Below are 26,801 nucleotides of genomic sequence, written 5' to 3' on the forward strand. Positions count from 1 at the left end.
TTCTGCGGATACTTTTCACTACAAGGCCGAGTTCATCCTGCACACTAAGGGATAATGGGCTCCGGTTTTGACTGAGTAAGTTTTGTGAAGCCAGCAAATACGGCTGGTCGAGCAGAGTTTATACATTTGTGAGCCGCGTGAACAAATTCAGCTGGGACGGATGAGATCACCTAAGTCCAAAGCCTGAAGTGGGCAGCAGATTGCTCAACTATAGAAGTAACTCAAGAATGCCAGAAAAACAAGAGTTGGAAGGGAACTTGGAGATCTTCTAGTCCAACCCTCCGCCCAAGCAGGAGACACTACACCGTTTCTGACAGAGGGCAGTCCAGTCTCTTCTTGAAAGTCTCAAGCGGTGAAGCTCCCACAACTTCCAAAGGCAACTTCTGTTCCATCAGTTGATTGTTCTCCCTGTCAGAAAGTTTCTCCTTATTTCCAGGTTGAATCTCTCCAGTTCCATCCATTGTTCTTTGCCTGTCCTTTAGGTGTTTTGGAGAACAACTTGACCCCCTCCTCCTCTCTGGGGCAGCCCCTCAAGTATTGGAACATTGCTCTCATGTCTCCTGCCTTTTTCATGTAAATATTCAGAATGGGTTCATTCTACAGCTGGATATATTCAACTCTCCCTTATTTTGCAATTGCAAAATTAAGCCTAATTGCATAATACATCCCCTTGAGTTTTCCTTCAAGCTTATGGACAAATCCCACGTAAACCTCACAGGCTTCCCCAGTCTAAACTCATTCAAAATTCATCAGGCATGACTTAATAAATACATATTCATTTAAGCTTCCGTCTGAACTCATTGCAGGAAATGTCTGGTTTCCCAGGGTGGCCTGCCCTTGCTCCCCATGGTTTTTGGGGAGGGAAAGGGGAGGGCTTCTGATCTGCAAAAGGCCACTTCAGTCTTTCTTGATGGCTGCCAGAAGCTACAAAGAACGGGCTTTTATTTTGGAGGAGTTTTGGAGATGAAAACCTGCGGAGAGATCCGTTGGGGGGCAGTAGCGTTTCATTCCTGTCTCCCTATTTTTTCCCTCCTCTGCAAAAAGATTGGGTTTAATGGCCTACTTTGGCGGAACAAAGCTAAGGTTTGCAGTCTTGTGTCTTTTATTTATTTATTTTTTCTTCTGGTGCACTCAAGAGATGCCAAGAGTTGTTACTTAACAATCCTGCTCTTTTGCTGGAGCGATCCTGGCCTCCTGCATCTGTTGAGGCTTCCCAAGGCTGCTCTGGCTGATAGACAACCCGGGCTGCTTTTTTGACTTTTCACCTCCACGGCGGAACTATCTCTTTACCTTGGACCAAGAACCCTTTGGAGAAGCTTAAAGGGGTTTCACGGTTTGGACAGATCCGTGGGCTCAACTGCTTGGAGGGAGATGTGAAGTTATACTGGATACTGAAAGGGTTGATCCAAAACAAGCCCTCCTCAGAGAGGCTCAGCTAGCTCTTCCGATCCACCAGGAAGATTTTCTTGGCTTTCCATCCATTCAAGGCCTCCTTTTACCACCCATGGAAATTAGGTTTTGATCCACAGCAGTGAGGTGATTCTAAAATTCCCAACCAGAATGTTTGGAATTTAAATTTAGATTTCAGAGTTTGATGTGTTTACAGCCTTGCTTGCTTCTCTCAATAGTTGTATTGCTTCTTCTCCTCTCTTCTTCTCCTCCTTTCTCCTTCTCCTTCTTCTTCCTCCTCTAACTAGACAATTGGATGCATGTATTTCTAAGCAATCCAGTAGTCTATTAATATAATTTAAAAAAAAACTCTTGCTATCAAAGTACTGTAATTAGGACTATTATCTCAGAGAAAATTTATTATCGTTAGGGTGCCATGTTTGCAGTGACTATTCAGGGATGATGAAACCTTTCCTTAGCTAATAAGCTCAGAGAATAACCTTCCCACCCATCACCCCCTGCGAAGCAACACAGGTAAAATGATGCAAGAATTGCATGGGGAAGAGAATGGAGTTCTTGAAAAAAGTTGTATTGTGAACAAAATCAGGGACAAGCAACAGGGGCATGCATAAAGCCCAACTCTTGTTATGGCTAGTTTGGTCTAGGTTGAGTCTTTAAATAAATCCAGCTATCTAGAGATCAGGGTTTGACTTTGCACACAGTATGTGAGCAGTGCTGTGGTTTATTCAACAAACCATGATTAAAATCCTGGCATTTAAAGTCTGTGTTCCTTTTCTAACTTGGCTAAACCCTCCTTCATCTGATTAGCTTTTTCTGGAACAATCTCTGTCCCACCAAACTGTTTGGAAGATTTCTCTTTACACCAAAGTTTTCCCTGATTTTTTAAAAAACTTCTGGAAAAAGATCGGTATTGCAGAACCTCTAAAACATCCCTCTTTTGCAGACAGAGAAAGTGCCTGTTTTGGATCAAAACGATGCTCCTCTCGAAAATAGGGACGCCATTAACAGACAGCTCAGTTTCTTCATTAGTTTCCTTTTTCGTCAGATACAGAGTTGCCTTAATTGTTCATTTAGTTGAAAGATGTTGCACCTTTGAATTTGCAAAAGAGAAAACTTTGTAGGAAAAAAAAATCTCCTTTAGGATTTGAAAAGGTTGATTTGGGATGATGTTCAGGGCCAGAGACGGATGACATTAGCAGGCCCAAACCTATTACAGAGCCCCGAAAAGCTTGGAAATTAAAGAGTTTTAACAAACAATCATTTTAATCTGTTTGTTGGTTTTGTATTATACACGTTTTGTGTTGTACAACTGGAAGGAAAAACTGTCCCACTTTGCATGAGAAATTAATTGCTTCCTGCATTTTCCGGATTGCTTTAAAGTCAGGAGAGCTTTCACTCTAGCAGGGCAAGGAATCAAAGGCCAAATGTGTCCCAGTGTTTAAATAAATTTTAACTTTTAGCAGGGTAAAAGAAAACCAGACCCAGAAGCCAGATGTTTATTTTATGTCTTGATTTTATAAAAAAAAAAGTTTCAAAAATGCATTTCTTTCTGCAAAGATGCAAATAGCCCAAGGAGCTCCCCTCCAGCGGTGAAACTTATTTTTAAATACGATTATTATTTATTATAGAGAAACATGCAATTTCTAGGTTTTTTTTCTCTCCTGACTGCCTTAGCCAAGCCCCGCCCATTCCATACGGCAGATTTTGCTCCTGCTGCTGCTGCTGCTGCTGGGCGCAGCCATGACAGCCGGCATGAAGCCCCGGCCGGCTCCATGGTTGGCGGCGGCCGCGCAGGCGTGCTTGCTCTCCCCTCCTGAGCGAATGAATGAAGAGGGGTGGGGCCGAGGGAGAGCCGCGCGCAGCGAGCTTTCGAAAAGTGGGCGGGGCTACGCTTCAGGGCTGCTCCGGCCATGGCCACTGTGGATGCTGAGGTAAGTGTGGGCACCGGGTGCGTCCACCTCCCTTGTAAGGCGCGGGGGGGCGAAAGGAGGAGACTAGCCTTGAGGTGGGGAGAGCCTCCAACGGCCCTTCGGAAGCCGAGCCGACCTCCAGCGCTGCGCCGGTCCTCGCGTTCCTCCTCCTTTCTTCCTTAGACCCTCCCCCCCCCCGCTATCGCATGGTTCAGCCCAGCCCTCCCAATAGAAAGCATGAGCGGGGACGCTCCCATTGTGTGCGGAAAAGGGGTGGGTGAAGGTGGCGCAGAGGGGGCGGGGGCAGGAGGAGGAGAAGGAGAACCCTGGAACCTGTATAGCCATCCAACACTCCCTCACAGCTTCTCCCCGAGCGCGACAGCTATGCAGGTTCCCGGGTTCGCCAAGTGGCGGCCGCTACCCAGAGTCCGGGGTTCCGGCGTGGCCGCTCTCCAGCCCAGTTGGCGCTTCGCCATGCTCGGTCTGGGGCCCGGGCGGCGTGGGCGGGGCCAAGCCTGGCAGCAGGCGGAGAAGGAGCGCATTAAGGCAGGGCTGTTAATGTCTTATTCAGAGCCCGGGGCCCAGGGGCTGTTATGAATTGCCCAGCCGGCGGGGCCCTGCTTTCCCTTCTTGCAAAGCACTCATTCATTGCTTTTAACTTTGCAAACTGTGCAATGGCCGGGAGGTTAAATGCATATTCATTTCACTCCCCCTGCTGATTTTAGCGTTATTTTGTTTGGAGCTTGGTTGCTCTAAGTTGGTTCCCCTGGCTGGGGATGATGGGGCTTGTAGTCCAATGCACCCAGAAAGTTGGTGGTGGTATGCAAAAGGAATGGAAATTCTGTGATTTACATTTTGCACAGCAGAGGGTCGACGCTGAAGAGCAGGGCCTGCTTCTTTTGAAAGCCTTTGCAAATCAGAGTTTTAAATCCCGCTTTCCTGAATTTTTTTTGAAAACTTCAGTTGAAGCTTCAGGTGAGGCACAAAAGCTGGTTATATAGTTGCAGCTTTGGGTTATTTGCTCCCCCCCCCCAATATAAACAATTTAAAAGTCAGGTTTAGAAACAAGATTGCCACCCTCCCTCAGGATTATTTACATTTCAACACAATACTTGGGGGAAAAAATCAGTGTTCTTTTCCACCGGTTCCTCTAGAAAAATGTGTGTTATGCTTTGCTTTGCTTGCTGCTAAGTCAGATCCGCCATCAAATAGAAATTCGGATTGCATTGGCCTCTTTCCAGGCCTCCTTATAAAAGAAATGGGTGGGTTTGCAGAGTGGTTGAAATGGGGTCCAGTGTTTCAACACAGATTAAAATTGGAATTTGGGAAAAAGGTCCTCAAATATAACAGAATAAGAGAATTTAAAAATAAAGAGAACCCCATTTTTAATTCTCTGTGGGATTGTGGTTAACTTCCTTTTATCTGTGGCAGGAATGACGTACGGAACTAAAGTAGATAATTTAGGATGACGTTTGAATACGGGTCATCCTCGACTGTTTAGGAACTGTCTGGCTGGCTGTGGAATTTGCATCCTATTAACCAGTTTGCAAATTTCCTGTTTTGAGGAATTACGGGGTGCATGGATATGCTTTCTAAATGTTCCCATTTGTACCGGGAATGTTAAATATTCTAAATATTCCCATTTATACACTCTGATACTGGAGGAGCTATCTCCTCTTAAGTGCCAGACATTTTAGAAGAAAACGGTGTTTGCCAGCTTCCTGGAAGGCACAGTGGCAATTAGCTGTCATATTCATAATTCCGAACCTCTCCAGAGATGGAAAAGGCACAGCTCCGTTAACGCACCACTAGAGACAGAAACATTCACTGGACGGAACTGTGCCGTTTCAAACCCTGCCTTCTCGTTGAGCGGAAGGCCTGGCCCTTCTGCCTTCAAGAAACTCTTGGACTTCCTTTCCTGCCTCTAGCAACTCCGCAGCGGTGAGGAAGGTGAGCTGGAAACGAAGGCTGTATAGACAACAATGTGGAACTGTAAAAAATTTGTACAAACGGCTGCGCGCCCTCTGGCCCTGCAGAGTTGAAAAAGAAACGATTCATCCCGTTTGCATTTAGTGGAAGACAAAAGGCGATAAACCTTCAATTTCCCCATTTAAAAAGAGAGAGAGAGAGAGAGAGAGAGCGCTTGGTGTGGTGTTCCTAAGGCGAGCAAAGTAACAGGCAGTTTTTTAAAGACGGTAGCATCACATTTTCACGTCCCTGAGATGCCTCCAGTTCCACAGAGGCATCAAGAGATTCATTTTAGCAAGACGATTGAACGAACTTGGGTGAACGTAGGAAGGCACCACCCTGATCCCAATGCCTGTCACACAGACCCATCTTTTATCATGCAGATATCTCTCGACTTATGACCGCAATGGAGCCCAAAATTTCTGTGGCTGGGTGAGTTATTTGTGAAGTGAGTTTTGCCCCATTTTACGACATGTCTTCCCACCATTGTTAAGTGAATCACTGCACTTGTTGAATTAGTAGCAGGGTTCTTGAGCGTATCCGGCTTCCCCATTGACTTCGCTTGTCAGGCGGTCGCAAAAGGGGATCTCGTGACCCCCCTGGACACACGGCGACGGTTATAAATGCGAGTCAGAGGCCAAGCACCTGAATTTGGATCACATGACTGCAGGGATGCTGTAATGGTTGTAAGTGTGAAAAACGGTCCTATCGCTTTTTTCCGAGATGTTGTAGCTTCAAACGGTCACTAAATGAACTGTTGTAAGTCGAGGACTCTGTGGATTTTACTCTGGTGGTCGTTGCCGTTTCAAGGCCGTTGAGCCAACTCAATTTCATTTCAGGAAAGGAAAATATAGTAAAGAAAAAATATGTTTGATCATCCATATATTAACAGCAGCTAGAATTGTATTTGCTCAAAATGAAAAAAATTCCGACAGAGGAGGAAGAGGAGATTGTGAGAATATTGGAATGTGCAGAAATGAACAGATTAACATTGGCAATTAGAGAACAAGAAGAAGCGGAATATGGTATGATATGGGATTTATTTTATAAATGGTTGGAAAATAAAGAAGTTAAATGATATTGTTATAATGATATATAAGATTGAGAAGGTTGTAACGTGAATGTAATCTTAATAAGCAATGTATATAAAATACAAACATTTGCACAAGATATATGTACCCAGCCGACGCACTGTATAACTGAAAGATGGATTTGTTTTAAAATAAAAAATTAATTTGTTTTAAAAAAGGAAAGAAAAATATCGCTGTACAGTGACGGGATCAGATATTGCGGCTTGCATGGTGGTGAGGTTGTATACAACCAGGAAGAGGCAGGCATTGACGTGGTTTGGCTAGAGTGGGGCTGTAGCCACGTGAGGTGTTCGTTCCTTGTGCAATCGGGGGTTCTTGTGGGTTTGGGTGAGGCAGGGATTCGAGTGTTTGACTGGCCCCAGATCCAGGAACAGACAAGGGGGAGGTTTCCCCGTATTTGAATATTGTATACGACAGCAGCCATTGCGGTAAATGCCAGAGCCCAATTCGGATTTCTGCTGGGAAGATGAAATACTAGTAGAGGCTGAAGACAGCAGCTGACCCTGGTGGACACGAACACATAGAGATATCTGGATGGTGTGATTCACAGACTGCATGTCGTGTCTTGCGTGGAGTTAGAAAAACGGGGTTGTTCTGTACAGCAAAATCTCAGTTCTGTGCGTCTTTGGATGCGGCGAACAAAAATTAGTTTGGATTTTACTCCACCCCCTCCCCAAATGTTGGACCAAAGACCTTTGTTCCTGAAGCAGCCCATACAATTTGCTGAGTCATGTTTGCCATCAGTTTCCCAGTCAAAAATGGTGTCAGTTACATAAGGAGGTGAATTAAGTCAATTACCTGAAATTGCATTTAATGGACTTGTGGCTCCCATAAACACTTTTCCCCTCGATTAGTCTGGAAAAGTGACTATAATCGAGCTATTCGCAGAAGCCAGCCGCTCTCCCTCTGAGTTCGTTTTTGCATCTTCAGGGCTACCAGGCACTTTTGGCGTTCAGGTCCTGGCTGGGCTCTCGCAGCGAACGAAAGCGGTTTGACTTGGATTTGGCAGACTGAAGTGCAAGGGTCCTCCACCTTGGCAAGTTTAAGATTTGTGGACTTCAACTCCCAGGTTCCTCAGCTAACATGACTGGAAGAGGAGGAATTCTGGGAGTTGAAGTCCACAAGTCTTAAAGCTCTCAAGTTGGAAGACCCCTACTGTAATGTGTGAACCTAGCCATTGATTCCTGCAAATCATGGTTTAGGCCTTAATGTGTTGTGTTGTACCAGCAAGTTGCAGTTCACTGCTGCGACAGTCATAAAGCACTTTTTTCAGTGCCGTTGCAACTTTGAACAGTCATTAAGTGAATTGTTGTAAGGACGACCTATGTCCCAAAGGAGGATCTCATTTAGGTCTAGTCAACGGGGGACCTTTCTCCTTCCTCAGCAAAAGTCCACGTGGAGCCCAGGGAAGCCACTGGGCCAGGTTGGAGGTGTGGGCTGTGTTTTAAACCCACCCCATGCCTCGATGGAGCAGGGGTTGGAAACACAGCGGGTGCGGGAAGCAAACCACTGCAAGCCTTTTTATCCTTTCCAGGGAAGATGAAGTCAGCCGAATCCGCTGAAGGTGGCAGTTTGGGCCCGAGCTCAGTCAATAGCCCCCGGTTTATGATTTTCCTGCACGGCAACATTGTGGCCTAGTTTTTTTTACTCCTTCCAAAATGGGGGAGCAGCATATTGCTGTTTTCCTACGTGTTTTCGAGGCGTGGGTACTACTACCCAGGTGAATAACATCCCTGGTTATTTTGCAAAAGGGTCTGGTTTCACTGGCTTGAGAAGAGATATTTTTTTTTTTGTTTTGCTTTGCTTTTGCCGCGGATTAATAAAGCGTTTTGAACACCCCAGCAGGCGTAATCATTTTTCCAGTGCTTTATAGTATGCCTGTTTTAGCATGCTGCATCTCATCCTTTCTGACTGCCAGATTGGAAGAAAAACGTGCATGATATTGGTGGAAATTCAACAGACATGGGTTCCTCCCCCCAGAGTTGCTTGTGGCTTGTCTTTTCTGATCTGTTATACATTATACAGCAGAAGAAGTCGACATCTCCAGGTAGACCTTACCTGCAGACTTAATCATGTCTTTTTTTAAAAAAAAGTATATGTTTTATGAAATGTAAATTCCATAATGAAGACAAAAAGCAGGATGGCAGAAGAGAAACAATATCTTAAAGTCACCATCTCCTGGGGATTGGCCCAAAGTGACCCAGCCGGCTTTCACTGCTAAGGGGGGGGACGGGACTAGAAGTCTCCTTAACCACTTGACCTCTCTCTCTATGTCATGGAATCACATTTAAGACACCTAGTAGAGAACTAATTCAGTTGAGTTGCTAACACGCTAGGTTAATAAAGTTATTTAATGCGGTTTGACCAACGTTCCTTGGCTGCCCAGCCCCCTAAATCAATGCTGCTGCTTTCTCCTTTTCCAAAGACACCAGTTTAATTAATGCACATCTATCTCAACTGCAGACCTGGGAGCTATTTTTAAGTTTATCTCAGTGGCTTAATAAGCACAGAACGACCTTAAGAGTGCACCGAGGGTGACTGGGCACAAAACAACAGGCTTCTTTTCTGAAACTATAAAGGCCAGGTGTTTATTATGGTTAGCTCCTGGGCCAGGCAAAATTTTCCATTTATGAGGGCATTATCCCTGCAAAAGAGTTAAGAGTGCATCCTTACGAAAGACAGAATTCTGGATCGGTGCACGAAAGCTAAAAAATATCTGGATCTATATCCCAAGGATGAGATCTCTCCTTGACCGTTCTCTAAAAGGAATTAGATGTTTTTATTTTAAGGACCACCTCCCCAAATTCCCACATGATCCCGAGCAAGAAGGGCTGGGGAAGGAGGGCTTTAATTTACTGTCAGTTGTCATTACTTGTCTAATAAGGGCGATTAAAAGCCTTTTCTGCAGTCCCTTAACTCTTTTAGCTGCTCATTACCCAGGAGCTGATAACTTTAAATCCCTACATTATGGCTCTAAGGATTGTAATTACCCCCCTGTGATAAATCTCCTATTTGCCAGGCAGGTGTGTGTGGGAGTTACTGGTATTTTTTTTCCCTTCCTTTATTCCTCAAGTTTAGAGCCTACTAGCAAAGCCGCCATTCCTCAAACTGCTTTCGTGGCTGGTTTACTACTTTTAAAATATTTTGAGGGGAGGTTAAAAACAACGTACAAGAAAAGTTATGCTTTCCCTTCTTTTAAAAATAAAACCATCAGCTCTGTATTTTAGCTGCTGTTTTGCTCCTCTGAAGGTTTGACTGTAAAGCCGTGGTGGTATTCTACTGGTTCTGCCCAGCCCGTAGCGTCAATGAGACCGAACGGGTTGTTCTCTCCACCGCTCTGCTGTTGGGCCCACCTGCCCGCCCGCCCAGGCTCCCCTACTCGCCTTTGGTCCCTGCTTTGGAGGCGCAGCTGCTGAAGCAACCGGGAGAGGGCAGGCTGGCAGGAGGTGAGTCGGAGCGCCTGCCTCTGCGCCTGCCCAAAGTGGGCTTTTCTCGCGCTCGCGCCCATCAAGCCAGGCCCACCGAATGGCGGTAAAATTTTTTGAATTCCCACCACTGCCGTAAAGCAAAATAACCAGAGCGCTCAGTCTTAAGGATATTGAATATTTCAGACAGCTTGAATTTTTGATCTTGGGAGTGTAGAGGTAGTCCTTGACTTAAAACAGTTCAGTTAGTGACCGTTCGAAGTCCCTCAGAAAAGCCGTGACCATTTTTTTCAGACTGTGGCAGCATCTCCATGGTCAGGTGATCAAAATCCGAAGGCTCGGCAACTGGCATGTACTTACGTCGGTTGCCGTGTTCTTGGGGTGTGTGTGTCGTGCGATTTCCCCCTTTTCCAACCTGGAAAGTCAATGGGGAAAGCAGATTCCCTTAACTTCCCCGTGACCCACTTAACAACTGCAGCAATTCAGTTTGGGGGCAAGAAAGGTCGTAAAGCGAGACCACACAATCATTTAACGACCACCATGCTTTGTTGATGAGCAAGACAGAAACTTTGAGGCTCAATTGTCATAAGTCGAGGACTAAGCCTTTTTTTGCTTTCCAACCTGTAACTTCTCAAGATGTCTTTGGGCCGGACGGTTGGGCAGAACGGGTTGTCGTTGCTTGGTTGTTGTTTTTGTGTGTGTCTGCAGCTCCCAAATCTTTGCAGATGACCAGGTTTGTCTGGAATAATAATTCAGTCTGGCAATAATAATCAAGATTTGGCTGGCTTCCCCTACACCCTTCCTTGTGGGTAGACTCCAAAGGTTAGCTTCAGTTACAATGCTTAGCCTAGCTTAACAGTTGCTTATGGTGTGTGTGTGTGTGTGTGTGTGTTGTGCAAAATCCAGGTCAAACCTGTTTGAAATGGCCCTGTGCTTCCTGCTGTCATAGAGAGCTTTTTGTGTTTGACAACAGACAGAGGCTCTGTGCCTCCGAATCCACCATTTCATGTTCTTATATAGCCTGTGAGTTGTGCAATGGGGATCCCTTAGTGGTCCTATCGGTTCTTCATATTTGGGGACCGTTTAGGGCGAGTCCCTTCCTAGAAGGGGTCCTGGGTGGTCTCTGAGCTTGGGGGTTTTCCTTGAAGACGTTTCATGACCCAAACTAGGTGACGTCATCAGGGTTAGAAGGGAGTTGGGTTTATGGGAGGAGGAGGAGGAGGAGGAGGAGTGTGGGTGGGGTCCTGGGTGGTCTCTGAGCTTGGGGCTGTTCCCTGAAGACGCTTCATGACCCAAACCTAGTTTGCAAGAAAACCATCAAGCTCAGAAAGCACCAAGGACCCCACCCACACTCCTCCTCCTCCTCCCATAAACCCAACTCCCTTCTAGCCCTGATGATGTTTCCTAGTTGGGTCATGAAACATCTGCGAGGAAACCCCCAAGTTCAAGAGAGCACCAAGGACCCTTTATCATTCTCCTTTATTGATTCTTTTTTCTCTTGGGTGCACCTGTTTCAGGCCGAGGCTTCCCCGAAATAAATCATGGTGGGACGTTGGTCCGGTTTCTCACACACAAAAAAGCCCTCTTTATTTTTAGCAGGTGACATTTCCTAAAGGAGGGGGAGCTTCCCTCCTTTTTTTGTTTTTGTTTTAAATTTTATTTACAGGAGGGGTCCATTGAGGGCTTTTGAAACAAAAATGGCGTGGAAGTGATAGGATGGATATGCAAACCGTTTCCCGTTCTTATCTTAAGCCTACCCTTCCCTCTTCACAAAGACCCATAAATCCATGTTGTCATAGAAACAGAAAAAAAAACCCCAATTGAAGCGTTAAAATTTCCACACACGAACGCACACACACACACACGCACACACACATATGCAGAGAGATGTGTATATACATGGTCTAGATTTAAAAAAATGGGGGGGGGGCTTACATTTCTCCCCCCCTCCTCCTCGCTTGGGGATCCCTCTCCAGATGTTGGGGCCGAGTCTTTGTGTCCCGCTCCCCCTTCCCAAATGTCCTCAACTGGTATGACAAGAGGTTGGGGTGGATGGGCTTCCTTTGAGGAAGGTAAAACGTCTGCGCTTGCCTTGGATCCCTCCTCTTTTCCAGCCTCTCTCTCGTTTTGCTCCACAACAAGTTTTGATTTTTCCTTGGAAACATCTGGCTGCCTTGGAAATAAATGGGGACAAAATGGTGCAAAAAACCAAGAGGGGGATCAAGCCAGCCTTCTGGCGTGCAAAAAGGGGTTTGTCTTTAGGACACCTCTAGATGTATCCTCCTCTTTTTCCTCCTTCTCCTTCTACCCCTTCTCCTCTTTTTTCTCTTCCTTTTCATCTTTCTCCTTCTCCTTTTTCTCTTTCTACTCCACCTCTGCCCCGTCTCCTACTCCTCCTTCTCCTCCTTCTCTCCCTTCTCCTCTCTCTTCCTTTTTCTCCTCCTTTCATTCTTCTCTTTCTCATTTTCTTCCCTTTTCTCCTCCTTCTCCCTCCTTCTCTTTCTACTCTGCCTCTGCATCCTTCTCATCTTCTCTCATTCTCTTTCTCCTTTCTTCTTTATCTCCTCCTTTTCATCCTTTTCTTTCTCTCTTTTTCTCTTCTACCTCTCCCTCTCCTCCTCCGTCTCCTCCTTCTTGTCATCCTTCTCTTTCTCCTCCTTTTCCTCCCCTTCTTTCCTTCTCTTTCTCCTCTGCCTCCTTCTCATCCTTCTTTTTCTCCTTCTTTTTTCTCCTCTCCTCCTCCTCCTCCTCCTCCTCCTCCTCCTCCTCCTCCTCCTCCTCCTCCTCCTCCTCCCTCCTCCTCCTCCTCTCTCTCTCTCTCTCTCTCTCTCTCTCTCTCTCTCTCTCTCTCTCCTCCTTTTGCTTCTTCTCCTCCTCCTTCCCTTCCTCCCTTCCCTCTACTTCCTCTTTTCTTTCTCCGGCTTGCAATGCAACAGCTGGGCCTCTGGAGGCATCACGAGAAAGCTGGCCGCTGAGCATGCTCTCCTCCACCATCTACCCGTGGGCTTAAACTCGTGGAGAGAGTAGGCCAGGCCTCTCCAAAAGCCTTCCATGAAAGCCCCCAAGGCCAGCGCAGAGAGGCTACGGAGGTACGACCCCTTCCAAGTCCCCTTTGCAACGTTTCTTCCAGCTGCAGGTCCTTCCTCAGGGGCTGTTTCCAGAAGACCCGTTGGAGAGAAAAGGCTCGGTCAACCAAAATAGCAAAGCAGAGCTGTGTATGTTTGTCTCTCTCTCTTTCTCTCTGTTCGATCCTTTTATCTATTCTTCTGGAGGCCAGATTTGGAAGGCAGCTTGGATTTACCCCAAAGGAAGCAATCCATTTTTTGCATGCTTTGGTTTTTGCAGGCTGAGTTGACTCAGCTCTGAATGGGGGAGCTTTCTCATTCTCTTCTACCATTTTTTTTCCTCTCTCTCTCTTTCCCCTTCATTAAATGGTGGCCAGCTTTTCTATTTTTATTTAGAATTATTTGCAGGGAATCTACGGCAGGAGGTGGATAATATTAATGCAGTAAGAAAAGAGATGAACATGATTGTAATATTTCTGTCTTGAATTATTCTTTTTTTTCTCTTCCCCCTTCCAGAATTGGAGAGTTAGAGATGGCAGGATTGGGTGGGGTAGAACATGGACCAAAAGGATTGCAGGAAAATAGGGGGGAGGGAGGAGGGGAAATCAGCTTTCTGGTTTTTTTGTTTTTTTAACTGAACCTTCTTTCTCCCCAGTTATTTCCTGGAAAATGGGAAGTTTCTGGAAAGTTAGGAGAAAAGGGGTTCTCTCTGTCAGTTTCAGTTCTCTCTTAAAAACAGTCCTAAGTAAAATGCTTTCCAGGTTTCTAACATGGCGTCTGCTCACCAGGTAAGGTTATTAGGAGAGAGTTGTCAAGATAATTTTTGGGGTGTGTATGTGTCACATTCTGATGGTTTTTAATCCATGAAGCAAAAATGGGTTCCTTTTCCAGAAAAAGGGAAAACTGGGAAGAGGATTAAAAACTCTGCAGTACCTAATCTCATATAGGCAGTGTTGATTTTCAAATGACAAATGTGTTATGTATCGTTTAGCCTATAAAATAATACTTGGTATGTTTTGTTCATTTTTTTAAAAAAATATCAATCATTTTAGACAGACAACACCTATTGATAGAACCAGTGGTCTGAGTGGGGGCATCGAGTTGCTTCTAAAGCATTACATGCATCTTGGTTTCATGTTGGTGTCATGATTGGCCCTGATGATCAGAATCATAGTTTTTGGAGAAGGGGGTGTGGGATGAAAATGGAAAGTATTTTTGCTTTGACGGCATGCATATTGGGGGGGAAAAGGGCTTTCTGGAGATCTGGTTTAAATCAAGTGAATCTTTTAAGTTGCCGGAAAAACCATAAGGCATAATTCTAATTGATTTCAGAAGGGATATTGCTGCCAAAAACCAAAGGCATTTATATTTCGATATCTTTGGGAATACAATCAACTGCCCACTTTGTTGTGCGTTACCAAGTTGTAAGACAGCATGTTTGAGCTACATCGAGACTGGATTAAAAATATTGGCAGTTCTTGACTTATGACTATAGCTGAGCCCAAGATTTCTGTCGCTAAACAAAGCAGTTTAGGTGAATTTTGTCCTGTTGTTTACAGATACAGATTAACAGAGTTGGAAGGGACCTTGTAGATCATCTAGTCCACCCCCCCCCCCCGCCCAAGCAGGAGACCCTACACAATTTCTGACAGGGCAGTCCAGTCTCTTCTTGAAAGTCTCAAGCGGTGAAGCTCCCACAACTTCCAAAGGCAACTTCTGTTCCATGGGTTGATTGTTCTCCCTGTGAGAACATTTCTCCTTATTTCTAGGTTGAATCTCTCCTTGTTCAGTTTCCATCCATTGTTCCTTGTCTGGACTTTGGGGTCCAGTTTGGAACGGGATGGATGTAATTACATGATGACACAGGATATTTTTTCCTAAGAAGAACGTCACAAGTCTTTAATTCGCTTGAGTGTTGGGAAAAGTGACAAATAACTCTTGGCGTTTCCAACCAAGCTGCTCTCCATAAAAACCACCCTTGGTTTACCGACCTTTAGTAAATATTCTTGCTGAGTCTCTACCAGCCTCTCCCACCACCGCCAAGAGATGTCAGCGCCTTCCTCGCTTTTCATTATGGGATGGGTTGAGTTCTCAGCGTTGCGAGCACAAATGTCTCTTCAAGACATTTGTCCCTGTTTGCAACTAGCAAGAGGAGGAAAAACAGTTCCCATTTTTAGCCTGGCCTTGCTAACAAGAAGGTCATAGAGGAGCAGCACATGTCACTAGCCGTCTTCTACTAAAACATGTGACTGTTGGGTGAGGTGGAGGGGAAACGGTGATGTTGGCCTACCACTGGGCATTTAACTTCGTCCTGACGTCTTCTGCAGTAGCATGATACAATCTTGGTCTTGAAGAACCATTTCTGGATCTCAAAGGCAGCTCTGGAAGGCCAACATCTGTGGAGATTCTCTGTCATCCATCATCATAGTTGTGTCAAAGGTGCTTTTTTGAAAGGCAAGTGGACTGTTTTTTCCTTGAGAAGGAACAAGAAGAGGAAGAAGAGGAGGAGGAGGAAGAGAAAGGAGGAGGAGAAGAAGAAGAAGAAAAGAAGAAGGAGGAGGAGCTTCACCAATTTCTGACTGGATGGTTAGGAGATGGAAGGATTTAGGTCTTCCATTCATCCTTCCCCCCAACCATCCTGTCAGAACCGATGAAGCTTCTTGGATGAGAAGCAAATGTCGCCTTCTCCTTCTTCAAGGAATAAAACAGTCCAGTTTCGAGAAAGCACCTTTGAGATAAGGACGAAGAAGTTCATTTCTTAAAAGCTGCAGCATTTGACTGAAGTTTCTTAGTCACTTTGATAAACTGCCTTGGCTGTCCAGAAAGAACCTGATGGCCTAGATTTTTTTAAAAGCAAACGTAGAATTTTGTATTACTCAAATCCCGAGACCCAAAACCTAACGCCACAGCCAAAGTCTTTAGAAAGAAAGACCTACAAAAATCAACATGTTTTGAGCATTAACATGGAACCGAGCTTGTGATCCTTTGGTACCAAGAACTTATTTCTGATTATCTTCATAATTCTTCACTGCAATTCTGTAGAATTGCAAGTCCCAGGTATTAGGCATGTCTACCAGCCAGTTGGATCTCGACCTGCTCCATTCTCCTCTTCATGAATCCAAAACAGGATCTCTTTCAAGAGGTTGAAAACAATTTCACAATTTTAAATTCTTTGGCCTAGCCTAGGAGTTTGAAGTCGTTCCATTTCTATTTTGAGTGCCATATTCTATTTTACTGAAAGGAAGATGGAGTCCAGCTACATTTTTTTTAAGGGATAGTTATTGCTATTATCTGTGACCTATATTTCTAGGTTATTACTGCCTGGCACATTCTGTCTTTGAATATGCCACTCCTTGTTTATCTCACAATATCTCTTTTGACTAAGGTGTATGATTATTTAAAGAAATTTCCTCGATTGTTGGGAAAACAGCTCAATTTTCACAAAAAGTGTGTATCGTGCAGAAACACAACAGAGCAAAAAAAGAAAACAAAGAAAACAAAGCCAACTGTAGATTTTAAAGGTCTTATGTTTGAATTGTTTGCATGAAGGTGATTCAATGCAGGCGGAATACTAATTCTCATGTAAATCACTTCCGCTTTGCTTTTAAGGCGGCATAGCTGCTGAAGAAAAAACAGCAGCAAGTTTTTGCTCAAGTCTGCAATTGTTAAATGTCCTAATTAAAATATGAAACTTGTTCCTGAGAGCAGCCACTGTGCTGAAAAACAGCCTCTGCAAAGGGGGGAAAAAAGAGAGTAAATTTGGGATCCCAGAAAATTAACTTTCGGAATTGGTAGCAACATGCTTAATGATCCAAAAATGAAGGACACAAAGACACAGGTTTGTTGAAGAAGAATCAATGTCTTTTCCTAGCAGGACACGTCTCTTGCAAATATGATAGAATAGAGATCTTTATTGGGCAGGTGTGATTGGACACACTAAGAATTTGTCTTCGGTGCATATGCTCTCAGTGTATATAAGAAAAAATAGAATACATTCATCAAGAATCATAAGATACAACACATACTAGGAAAACAAATAATATAAATTGTAAAGCAACACGGTTATAGTCATAAGTGGGAAGAGATAGGTACTAGGAAGGATGAGAAGAATAATAGTAATGCAGACTTAGTAAATCGTTTGACAATGTTGAGGGAATTATTCATTTAGCAGAGTAATGGCATTTGGGAAAAAAAACTCCCCTTGTGTCTCGTTCTGGTGTGCAGGGCTCTATAGCGTCGTTTTGAGGGTAGGAGTTGAAACAGTTTATGTCCGAGATGTGAGGGGTCTGTAGATACTTTTAAAGCCCTCTTTGTGACTCATGCAGTATACAGGTCCTTGATGGAAGGCAGGTGGGTAGTAATTGTTTTTTCTGCAGCCTTAATTATTCTCTGAAGTCTATGTCTGTCTTGTTGGGTTGCAGAGCCAAACTAGACCGTTATAGAGGTGCAGATGACAGACTCAGTCATTCCTCTGTAGACTTGAATCAGCAGCTCCTTGGGCAGTTTGAGCTTCCTGAGTTGGCGCAGGAAGAATGTAAGAGATGAGGTCTCCAAGAATCTTCATTGAGATTCAACAATGTACTGAACTAGTTGACTTGTTCTAAGAAGTGTATTCATTATCACCTCCAGCATGATGTGTAAATGGACCCTTTGAACAGCTGTTGGGATGGAGTTCTAGGGCTAAGTTCCCTAAAAAACATCTGGTTGGTCTTTCTTGGAAATCAGGGGCTAGGCCTTTAGTTGGTTCCAGAAGAATAACTCCCTCTTCCACCCCAAAAATTACTTCCCGTTCAAACTTTTTTCCAAAGTTTGTTTATTTGTTTATTAAATTTCACCTAAACTTACCACCACTTGCGTAAAGATCCCAATTCTGTTTTCTCTCCTAACGCCTCCCTAATAGGCTTTGCAACTTTTATGGCAATGGATGTAATAATAGCTCTTTGGTGGTGCCCAAACTTACATTTAGAGGTTTGATCGTTTTGGTTCCATAGAGAAATAGAAGTTGAAATGTCTTGGGGCGAAGCTAAAAGTCAAGAAAATTTGTCCTGATTCTATATGCCTATTATTTTGATAAAGCAAATAAAGGGGTTTGCCTGCCCTTGAAAAGCTTTCTTATTACGTGGACCTTTTTTAAATAATTGTAAAGAAAACTGAAAAATTGTAAGGTAGATGCACTGTTTTCATTTGGAAACTCCAGAGTTTTAATAAGGGGTTGTGTGGGTCTCATTTTTTAACCTTGTTTGACTGTAGATACTATGTTCTCACGAAGACTCAGCTTATTCAGAATTCCTTTGAATTATATGTGGGAGATCAATTTCCCAAATAAAAATGTGCTGAGGTCTAATAAAAGGGAATATCATGGAACTAAATTTATAGAAGCGGGGGGGGTGGGGGGGGAATCCCAACCAACCCAGAGTTTTCTGGATAAACGTCAATGCCTGAAGAACTTTGCAAAGCCAAAGGAAATTCCAAAAACACACCTGAAGTCAGAAAAGGATTTTGCAGACCTAAAATTCTTCCTCTTGAATCCAGATAAACTGGACCTGGAAAACCCGACCCAACATTTTGTTGCAAGGGGACACACTTGCTCATGGAAATTCTCCTGGAGTTTGCTGCCAGTCTTCTCAGAACCACGCAAATCAGAAGCGAAGAAGGGACAGGGTTGGAAAAACCCCACCGCTGGAAAGGAGGCCAGCCAAATGAAATGGAAGAGTCTACGGCAGTTTGTGTGCTGCCTGCCTGCCCACCTATCTGCGTAAATAATTTTGTGTGTGCTTTGTGCCGAGGACCTGCGGCCAGCTTTCTGTTTCTCTTCAGGCAGAGCCCATCCATGGAATTGGAGAGGGCTTGTTTGGCCAGGGAGGGTGAATTGATTCGCTGTTTAGGTCTCCTGTGACACGGAGGGGGGAAAAACCCCATGGCACCTGGCTCTTTAAATACCACCGGCACGTTCGTTCGATGAATGCCATCTGGGGAAACGAGAAGGTTGGAGAAGGGAAATGTGGCTTTGGAAAGAAAAACCCCAACCAATCCTGGGGTGGTGGGGAAGGCTTCTGGGTCTCTTCCCACCCAACTGTAGTGGCACTCTCTTTGTATTTTTTATTTTTTTGCATTTTGAGGTCAGCTTTCTCTCTATCTGTCTCTCTCTCTCTGTCTCTCCTTCCTGAGCAGAAACGTTGCCTGTTGCCTTGGGCCTTGTGGCCAGACTTTCTCTCCTGGAATGGAGAGATGCCAGTGGAGAGAGAGGTGGGTTGAATCCCCTGCTCTTCCAGCTAATGACGCTTCCTTGTGCTTACGTTTCATTAAACCTCCGAAATGGCTGAAGAGGAGCCAGCAGTGAGCATGCTCGAGTTGACAAACTGCACCCATAGAGGGAGATGGTGATGTGAAGGGAGGACTTAAGGGGCCTTTCAAGACAGGACCAGAGGTAGGCTGAGCTGCCTGTCCCCTTCTGGATTGGGTCGAGAGGCTTCAGGAAAGGACTCTGGAGCTTCCTTGCCAAAGCTGGCCTGGGCTTTCTTTGCAAGGGGTGGAGAGGACAAGCTCCCTGGCTTGTCTCTTCAGACTTGGAAACCTGTCGGCCTGAATTTTGGGGCAGGGGATTCACCACCAAAGGGAACGGACGTGGCTGGTTGGGCTTTGCGCCGGATTGCGCTTCGCCCATGGATCTCGGCTCCATTTTGCAAGAACTTGACTTAGCTTTCACACCCAAACTGCTGGCTGGGGAGAGGAATGCAGTATGCAGCCCGTTTTCCCACCTCCTTCCTCCCTTTGGTTTATTGATGTGATATCCTTTTTGTTTGTTTGTTTGTTTGTTTGTCATGCAAAGTAGGGAAAATTAATCTGTTCCAGAAATGCAAAGGTGGGGGCAGGAAAATGCCTGGTGTTTTGTTGGGATTGAGGGGGCCTGTCCAGAAGAAAGCAGCCCTTGGACCCTTGAAGGTGTCTTGGGTTTGAGAGGATTGTGGTAAGAAGGTGTGTGAAGAGCAGAAATGTCCATGGTGGCTGCTGGCTGGATGCTGTTGGGCGTTTTAGGCTGGCAGAGAGTGGAGCAATCCCACGGTAGCTTTTTAACAAACACATCTCTTCTTTTGGGGAATTCAAGCCTTCTTGCACCTAAAATCTTTCTTGACTTGACTTGGTTTTGCAGCCTGCTCTGGGTTTGTGGCTAATTTCGCACACGGGGAAGTCAAATAGACCAATATTGATCCCAATTTGAAGGATTAATATTTTGGAAGAAAGTCTCCATCTGTAGAGAAGATCCGCCGAGTGAAATTTCTCTCCTTTTTTGTCCTGACGTCAATCTTGCAACTAAAAGTCTCTTCCTGATGAGGTCATTCCCAGCAAGAATCATTTCTGAAGTAGGAGGAGAACTGTCAGGAAGGGGTCTGGTGTGTTGGTGTTAATTTCATTCATCTAAACTTTTCCTCCTTTTGTCAATGTTTTGAAAACTTGGCCCCGATGGGGAAAATTGGCAACTTCAGCGACTCAAAACCTGTTGGGCCACACTTCCCCCAGACCCCCCCTCCCCCCCGTGTGACTTTCCATCCAGATCGAAATGGATAAAAGATCTGGCAGTAGAATGAAAGGGGGGATCCTTTTAGATCGGGGAGTTTAGTGAGAGTTGGGAATGCTTGCAAGAGATTTGATAAATTTAGAGACCAACCAACCAACCAAGTGGTGTTCTTGATGCTTTTTATTATCTCGTCTTCAAAATAAATTGCGCTGTCCAACATTCACTGATGGTTGCCTTTAGGAAGACAGGTCGGTGAGGATTTGGGGACTTAAATTCGATCAAGCTGTTTTGTTCTTCCTTAAATATAAGTGTCTCTATATTAAGGTAGATTGGTTTATCGCCTGCCAGTTCTTCACCCCCTTAGCAGCTCCATTTCCCTTCCGTGCCTCTGTTATTAGGAAAATCTCTTTGTGGAGATCTGGGAACATCTGATTCACCCTCCTTAATCTGGCGATTCTTCTGTGGACCCCGTCTTTGGACAAGGTCTGCCTTTAAAACCCAAGAGTCAGCTGATGGTCATGGAGACAGTTGTGAATAAGAGTATTTTGGACCCCAAAAGCAGCTGGATCCTCAGCCCCTGGTGTGTGCCAGTATTGCCAGACGGAGAGCCCAGAAGATGCTGGAGAAGAAAGGAGGAGAAGCAGAACACCTGCAGCAGCTGCAGAAGGCACGCTGCACGGTGGCAGACATCTTATCCCATCTTCACCACAACAACATGGCCACCATCTTCCCAACCACCTCCAATTCTTTTCTACTTTTGCCAGGGATGAGAGGCAGGGGGAACTCAACCCCCAGGGACCGAAGGGCGAGATTGATCTCAACCGCCGGCCTACCTGAAACACGTTCGTGAATGTAAAAAAAGCCTTATGCGTGATTCAGAACACAATCTCTCTCCCTCCCTCCTTTTCTTCCCAAGCAAGATATTTATTCATACGGTCGCAGCTGCCACTGTAGAAATGAAGCTGGTTTTGCTTGATGGTTGCTGAGGGGCCGTCGGATTTGAATTCATGGTGGGCCAATCAAGGAGCTGGGAATGCAGTTATGTATTTCTTCATAGGTTTTAGTTGTGTAGTTGTGTATTGCTGCATATGTTTCAGTCTCTAGGATTGATTAAAGTCCTGGAGACGAACACATAGGAAGAACGGATGCAGAAAAACTGGGTATGAGAGAAAAGAAGGACTAGGGGTGGCATGATAGCAGCCTTCCAGTATTTACAGGGTTGCCCCAAATGGGGGGGAATTGCTTTTCAAGGCAGGACAAGAAGCAACGGATGGAAACTAACCAAGGAGAGAAGCAACCTAGAATGAAGGAGAATCTTCCTAAAAGTGGGAACAATTAACCAGTGGAACTGCTTGCCACCAGAAGTGGTGGAGGCTCCATCACTGGGGGCTTTTAAGAAGAGACTAGGCAGTAACCTCTCTGGAATGGGATAGGGTCTCCTGCTTGAGCAGGGGGTTGGACTAGAAGACCTCCAAGGTCCCTTCCAGCTCTATTCAGATTGAATTCTGTAATGGGGTGTGAATATGTTCAAATGGTTTTTTGATTCAGCCCATATTTCCTTTATTTGTGTGTGGATATTTACAGGGGCTGCCAATCTTGCTACGTTTTGATCTCCCCTATAAATGTTGTGTCTTGGATTGGCATTAGGGATATAAAGCGAAATATTTTTCATCTAACCTGAAAAACTTTAGACTTTTTTTTTCCCTTTGAGAGCTCTCTGTCTTCACAAGACGCGGGTTAGCTTATACAGTTGAGAATCATGATAAGGCTGTACAGTTCCATTTATCCTCAAGGCAATTAAAATTAGCTCAGTTACATGTAATTCAGCAAAACCCTGACGGAAGTAATAGCCTTCTTCTTTTTAGGTAAAAGAAGGTTTTGTTCTTCCTAAGAACAGGACAAAAAAAAAAAAAAAAAATTCCCCCAAGAATTTCAAATGTCATTTGGAGAGAATTAAGCAAAGAGGAAAAGTTTTCATGACAACTTGGAGAACACATTCTTTAAACAAAGAAGCGATGTTCTTCCTAGAAAGAGAAAGCTTCTCTTGTCCAAGTCCAAGGAGATAGCCTCATTCCTTTTTTTGTCTGTTAATTTTATTGATTGATTTATTAAATTTATTTGTCGCCTGTCTCGTATCAAAACAACTCTGGGCGGCTTACAGTATTACTGGTTGCAGCAAAAATAGAGGTAACCCTAAAAAGAACAGACTAGGCATAATCGAATCAAGTTGATTACAGCCAAAGACCACAGAGCAGAACAAATAAAAACACTCAAGGCCTATCCACTTTAAAATTCTAGAATAAAGTAATAAATATCAGATAAAATCTAGGAATAAATCTCTGATTTTTTCCCTACTTGTTGATGACTTGAGTTTGAAAACATTGATGAAATAGATTGGGTGAGAGTTAGCGAGGTGGTGGAAATCACTTTGAACAGCGCTTCATGGTGAAGATAAAATAAATGAATATATTTTAGTCAGCCGTGCAGTGTTGTTCCACAATTTCATTGATCCGTGATGGAACCTTTTCTACTTTTGAGTCTTGAAGGTCTTCCCTTTGTACTTCTGTCTTATCATGTTGACGCAAAACTTTGGTTGTTCTTCAGCATCAGATTGGATATGACTTTTGATACCCAAATACTGTATTTCCCTGAAAATAAGACCCAACCGGAAAATAAGCCCTAGCATGATTTTTCAGGATGCTCATAATATAAGCCCTATCCCAAAATAAGCCCCAGTTAAAATAGTCATCCAGACAGATGCATTTAGTACTCTATTTCCCCCAAATAAGACATCATTTGAAAATAAGCCCTAATGCATCTTTTGGAGCAAAATTTAATATTTTTGGGGAAATACAGTATGTAGACCGGTTGAGCAAGTCAAGACTATGAGTTCAGGGAGGATCTTCTGCATTTTTGCTAATCCTCAGTGAAGGCCCGCTGGAGAGCTCTGCAAAGCTCTTCCTTGCCCACGGCAAAGGCTACTCACACTTTGCGTTGTATAGGATGTCACCCCAAAGCTAAAGGTGCTACCAAACTGATGAAGTGTCTTGGATGGGAAACAAACTCCAGTTGCCTTTGGAAAAAGCACCTTTGGGGACAACCATGACCTGGATGACTGAGAATCTTCATAGACACTGAAGGTGCTACAGTAAGTCATCTCTAAAGGAAGAAAGTGGAAGTTAAGTGTCAATGTTCCAACTGATGAACCCAACCAAAGCAAGCATGGTTGAGACGTTCCAATCCCTGAATGCAAAACTTTATTGAGTGCATCATTTCCTGATGAAAGGGCAAAACCAGCTCTAGCTTCTTCCCGCACAAACTCACATAATTAAAGAATAGAACTCTCCCTCCCCCATTAGTGCAGGTCACACAGTCCAATCGAGTGTCATTGTATTGTTTTGAGAAAAAAGTCTTCGTCTTTGGCAAACACCTGCTGAAGTGTCCTTGTCTCTCACGGCTCGTATTCTTGATGTCTGGAGTCTACATTTCATCTCCCCTTTCTTCCCTGGTTCAAGCTGCAAAGCAGTAATGTTGCCACATCATAAACGCGCTTCGAGCTTCTCATGAAGGGTTGATAAGAATGAGGCTTCTTCCCAAACCACATTTAAGGAGTTGCAGAGCGTCTGAATGCAGCCAATGTCATTCTTCATGTAAGGGGTTGATCAGAAAAGAGCAAGAATAGATCTTTCTGTTGCTGAGCTGTATTCGTTGTAAGCACGTGCAACGGTGTACTCTTCTCACCCATCCATCTCTTTGTCCCCTTAGACCATTGCAATTTCCTGCTGGTTCTGCTTTAAGATCTAGGATTTGAGCCGATGACGCTCCTATTCTTCCTTCGACGAGTGGAGGGAATCGGGGAAATTCTGGAATTCAGCCCACTGCTCATAACCAGGAAGGAAGCAAGCTTTGCTGGTACAAACAGCCTTTGTCCTGTGTGCTGGGTAACAGATGTGGAAGGCCCTCTGGTGCAGAGTTGACAACCCAACTTGAGGATTGAGGCAGAGCGGTGTTCCCGAGGATCGCAATCCTGAATCTTGCAAGGCTTTCAGCGCAATCGTCCTTTCCCTCAACTGTGTTCCCCAAAACTTTGTCCTTTGGGGGGGGAGCTTTGGTAGCAAGGAAAGGTCAACAGCCTGGTGGACTGAGTCATATTTTCAGAGTTCCTGGTGAAACAAACTCCCCCTGTTCTAACGTTGTAAATTAAATTTCAAGGGTTGACTGTGCTTTCCATATCCAAACTTAGAAGTAAGGAGGAATTTCCTGACACTGAGAACAATTAACCAGTGGAACCACTTGCCTCCAGAAGTGGTGGGGGCTCCATCACTGGAGGCTTTCAAGAAGAGACCGGACAGCCACTTGTCTGAAATGATAGAGAGTTTCCTGCCTGAGCAGGGGGTTGGACTAGAAGACCTCCAAGGCCCCTTCCAACTCTGTTATTCTATTCTAAAAGCTTAAATCCATCTTGCCTTGGAGTCTAGCTCCTCTCGGCCTCATGGGCAGTGTAGTCTTTGAATTGTGGCAACGTGGATCTGCTGTGGTGTTAACGGGGTGGCTCTAAGTCGGAGGTGGCTGGTGGATTCAGAGCAATGAGGCCACCAAAGTAGTGTTCTTGTCCGGGTTGTTTTTTTTTAGTTTGTATCTACAGCGGTCTCCATCTTGCCTTAGATTCCAGCTCCTGTTATTTTGAAGTTCTATACCTACTGTTGCTAATATTTTAATATTTATTATTTTTATTGTAAGCTGCCCAGAGTTGCTTTGCAGAGTGAGATGGGGGGAGATTCCTGGATCCAGGAATAAATTGTAGTGCGGAGATTTGAAATTGCTTTGGAGAAAGCCTCTTTGAGACAGGTACGCTGTCTCCTTACCTGCCCTTGGCTCGCCTCCTCATAAAGTTCCAGTGTGAGTTTAGAACATAAACTGATTTCCTTCCCTGAGATGGTGCCTTAAACTCCTGAGGTTTAGGAGAACAATAGAGGCTGTTTTTCCATTGTTGTTGTTGTTGTTGTTTTTTGCCATGCCAGAAAGACCACCTTGGCCTACCGTCTTGTTTGCTTAACCTTTTGTGGTTCTTTCATTGGTGAGGGATGAGGGGCAGAGTATTCAGCAGGTTCTGACCGGTTCTGGAGAACTGGTAGCGGAAATTTTGGGTAGTTCGGAGAACCAGCACATCCCCCCTGTGACTGGCCCCGCCAGCCCCATTTCTTCTCTGCCTCCCATTGAGTCCCAGCTGATTGGCTGGGTCTTCTTTGGTTGCCCTGCACAGGAGAACGGAGCTGGAAAGTAGGTTAGGGGGTGGAGGTGCATCCTTGGGGAACCAGTGGGCTATCACACTCCTCGTTTCCTAGGCTTCCTTTTGGAAACAGCGACTTACGGTGGCTTGGCTGTTGCTCGCTTAAACTAAAAGACTTTTGCAATTTCTAGGGCCTGATCAGGAGGCTTGGAAATATCCCCATGTCTGTTAAAAGCATAGCTTAAAGTGGTTTTATCAAAAATTCAGCAAAATGCCTGTGATATTTTCTTGGAACTGAAGCCTTCGGCGCCCACCCACCCCCCACCTTTTTTTCCTTCCTTTTAATTTGCCTTTTAGTGGCTCTCCAGGGAATGATTAAGTGGTTGGGGAGAGAATATCAGAGATCCTTTTGCTGATGCAGTTTAATTCTTCTTCTCCATTGAGGTGGTTGAATGGACACCATTCAATTCAAAATAGAGCTGGAAGGGACCTTGGAGGTCTTTTAGTCCACCCCCCTGCTCAAGCAGGAGACCCTCTATCATTTCAGACAAATGGCTGTCCAGTCCCTTCTTAAAACTCTTCAGTGATAGAGCGCCCACCACTTCCAGAGGCAAGGAGTTCCACTGGTTGATTGTTCTGACTGTCAGGAAATTCCTCCTTAGTTCTAGGTTGCTTCTCTCCTTGATGTAGAGTAGAATAGAGTAGAGTAGAGTTGAGTAGAATAAGAATAGAATAGAATAGAGATGGAATAGGAATAGGAGTAGAATAATTTTATTGTCACTTTAACCGTAGAGAAATCAGCATACATTTCTCAGACTCTGATAACCTCTCCTTGATGTGGCTTGTAAATCACGGAAACTTCTCTCACCTTGCCCAACGCCTGATAATTCTGACTAGCCTCAGAATGAAAATGTCTCTTTCCCGTCAACCAGGATGATAGAAAACAGGCACTACAACTTTGCACATCATTTTCTCTTTTTTGAAATCCATAAAACGGAAGGGATGAAATGACCTCTTCTAAAAAAAACTCTGGCTCCTAATCTGGTTCGTTCAGATGATGGGAGAGCTAATTCAGAATCATTTTCTCCCGTGCCCCTCCTCAAGGACCCCAGATGAAGGACAAGTCATAGTTAGCGAATCGCTTGCGACTAGGAATAGCTTAAAGATTGATGCAAGATTCATGGTA

The 26,801-nt window shown here is 44.6% G+C and overlaps 1 protein-coding gene across 1 annotated transcript in view; it reads left to right on the forward strand.

The window, feature by feature from the left end:
* The first annotated feature begins 3,276 nt into the window (after positions 1 to 3,276).
* EHMT1 (euchromatic histone lysine methyltransferase 1) overlaps positions 3,277 to 26,801 on the forward strand; it is a 67,804-nt gene continuing 44,279 nt past the window's right edge. Inside the window, 1 exon segment of the mRNA XM_087944297.1 lies at positions 3,277 to 3,341. Coding sequence (XP_087800423.1) covers positions 3,321 to 3,341 — 21 coding nt within the window. The 5' untranslated portion in view covers positions 3,277 to 3,320.

The sequence above is a fragment of the Notechis scutatus genome, chromosome 15 (genome assembly GCF_049901735.1).
Source record: "Notechis scutatus isolate UNSWTSFEM ecotype Mainland chromosome 15, rNotScu1.2, whole genome shotgun sequence".
Classification (NCBI taxonomy): domain Eukaryota; kingdom Metazoa; phylum Chordata; class Lepidosauria; order Squamata; family Elapidae; genus Notechis; species Notechis scutatus.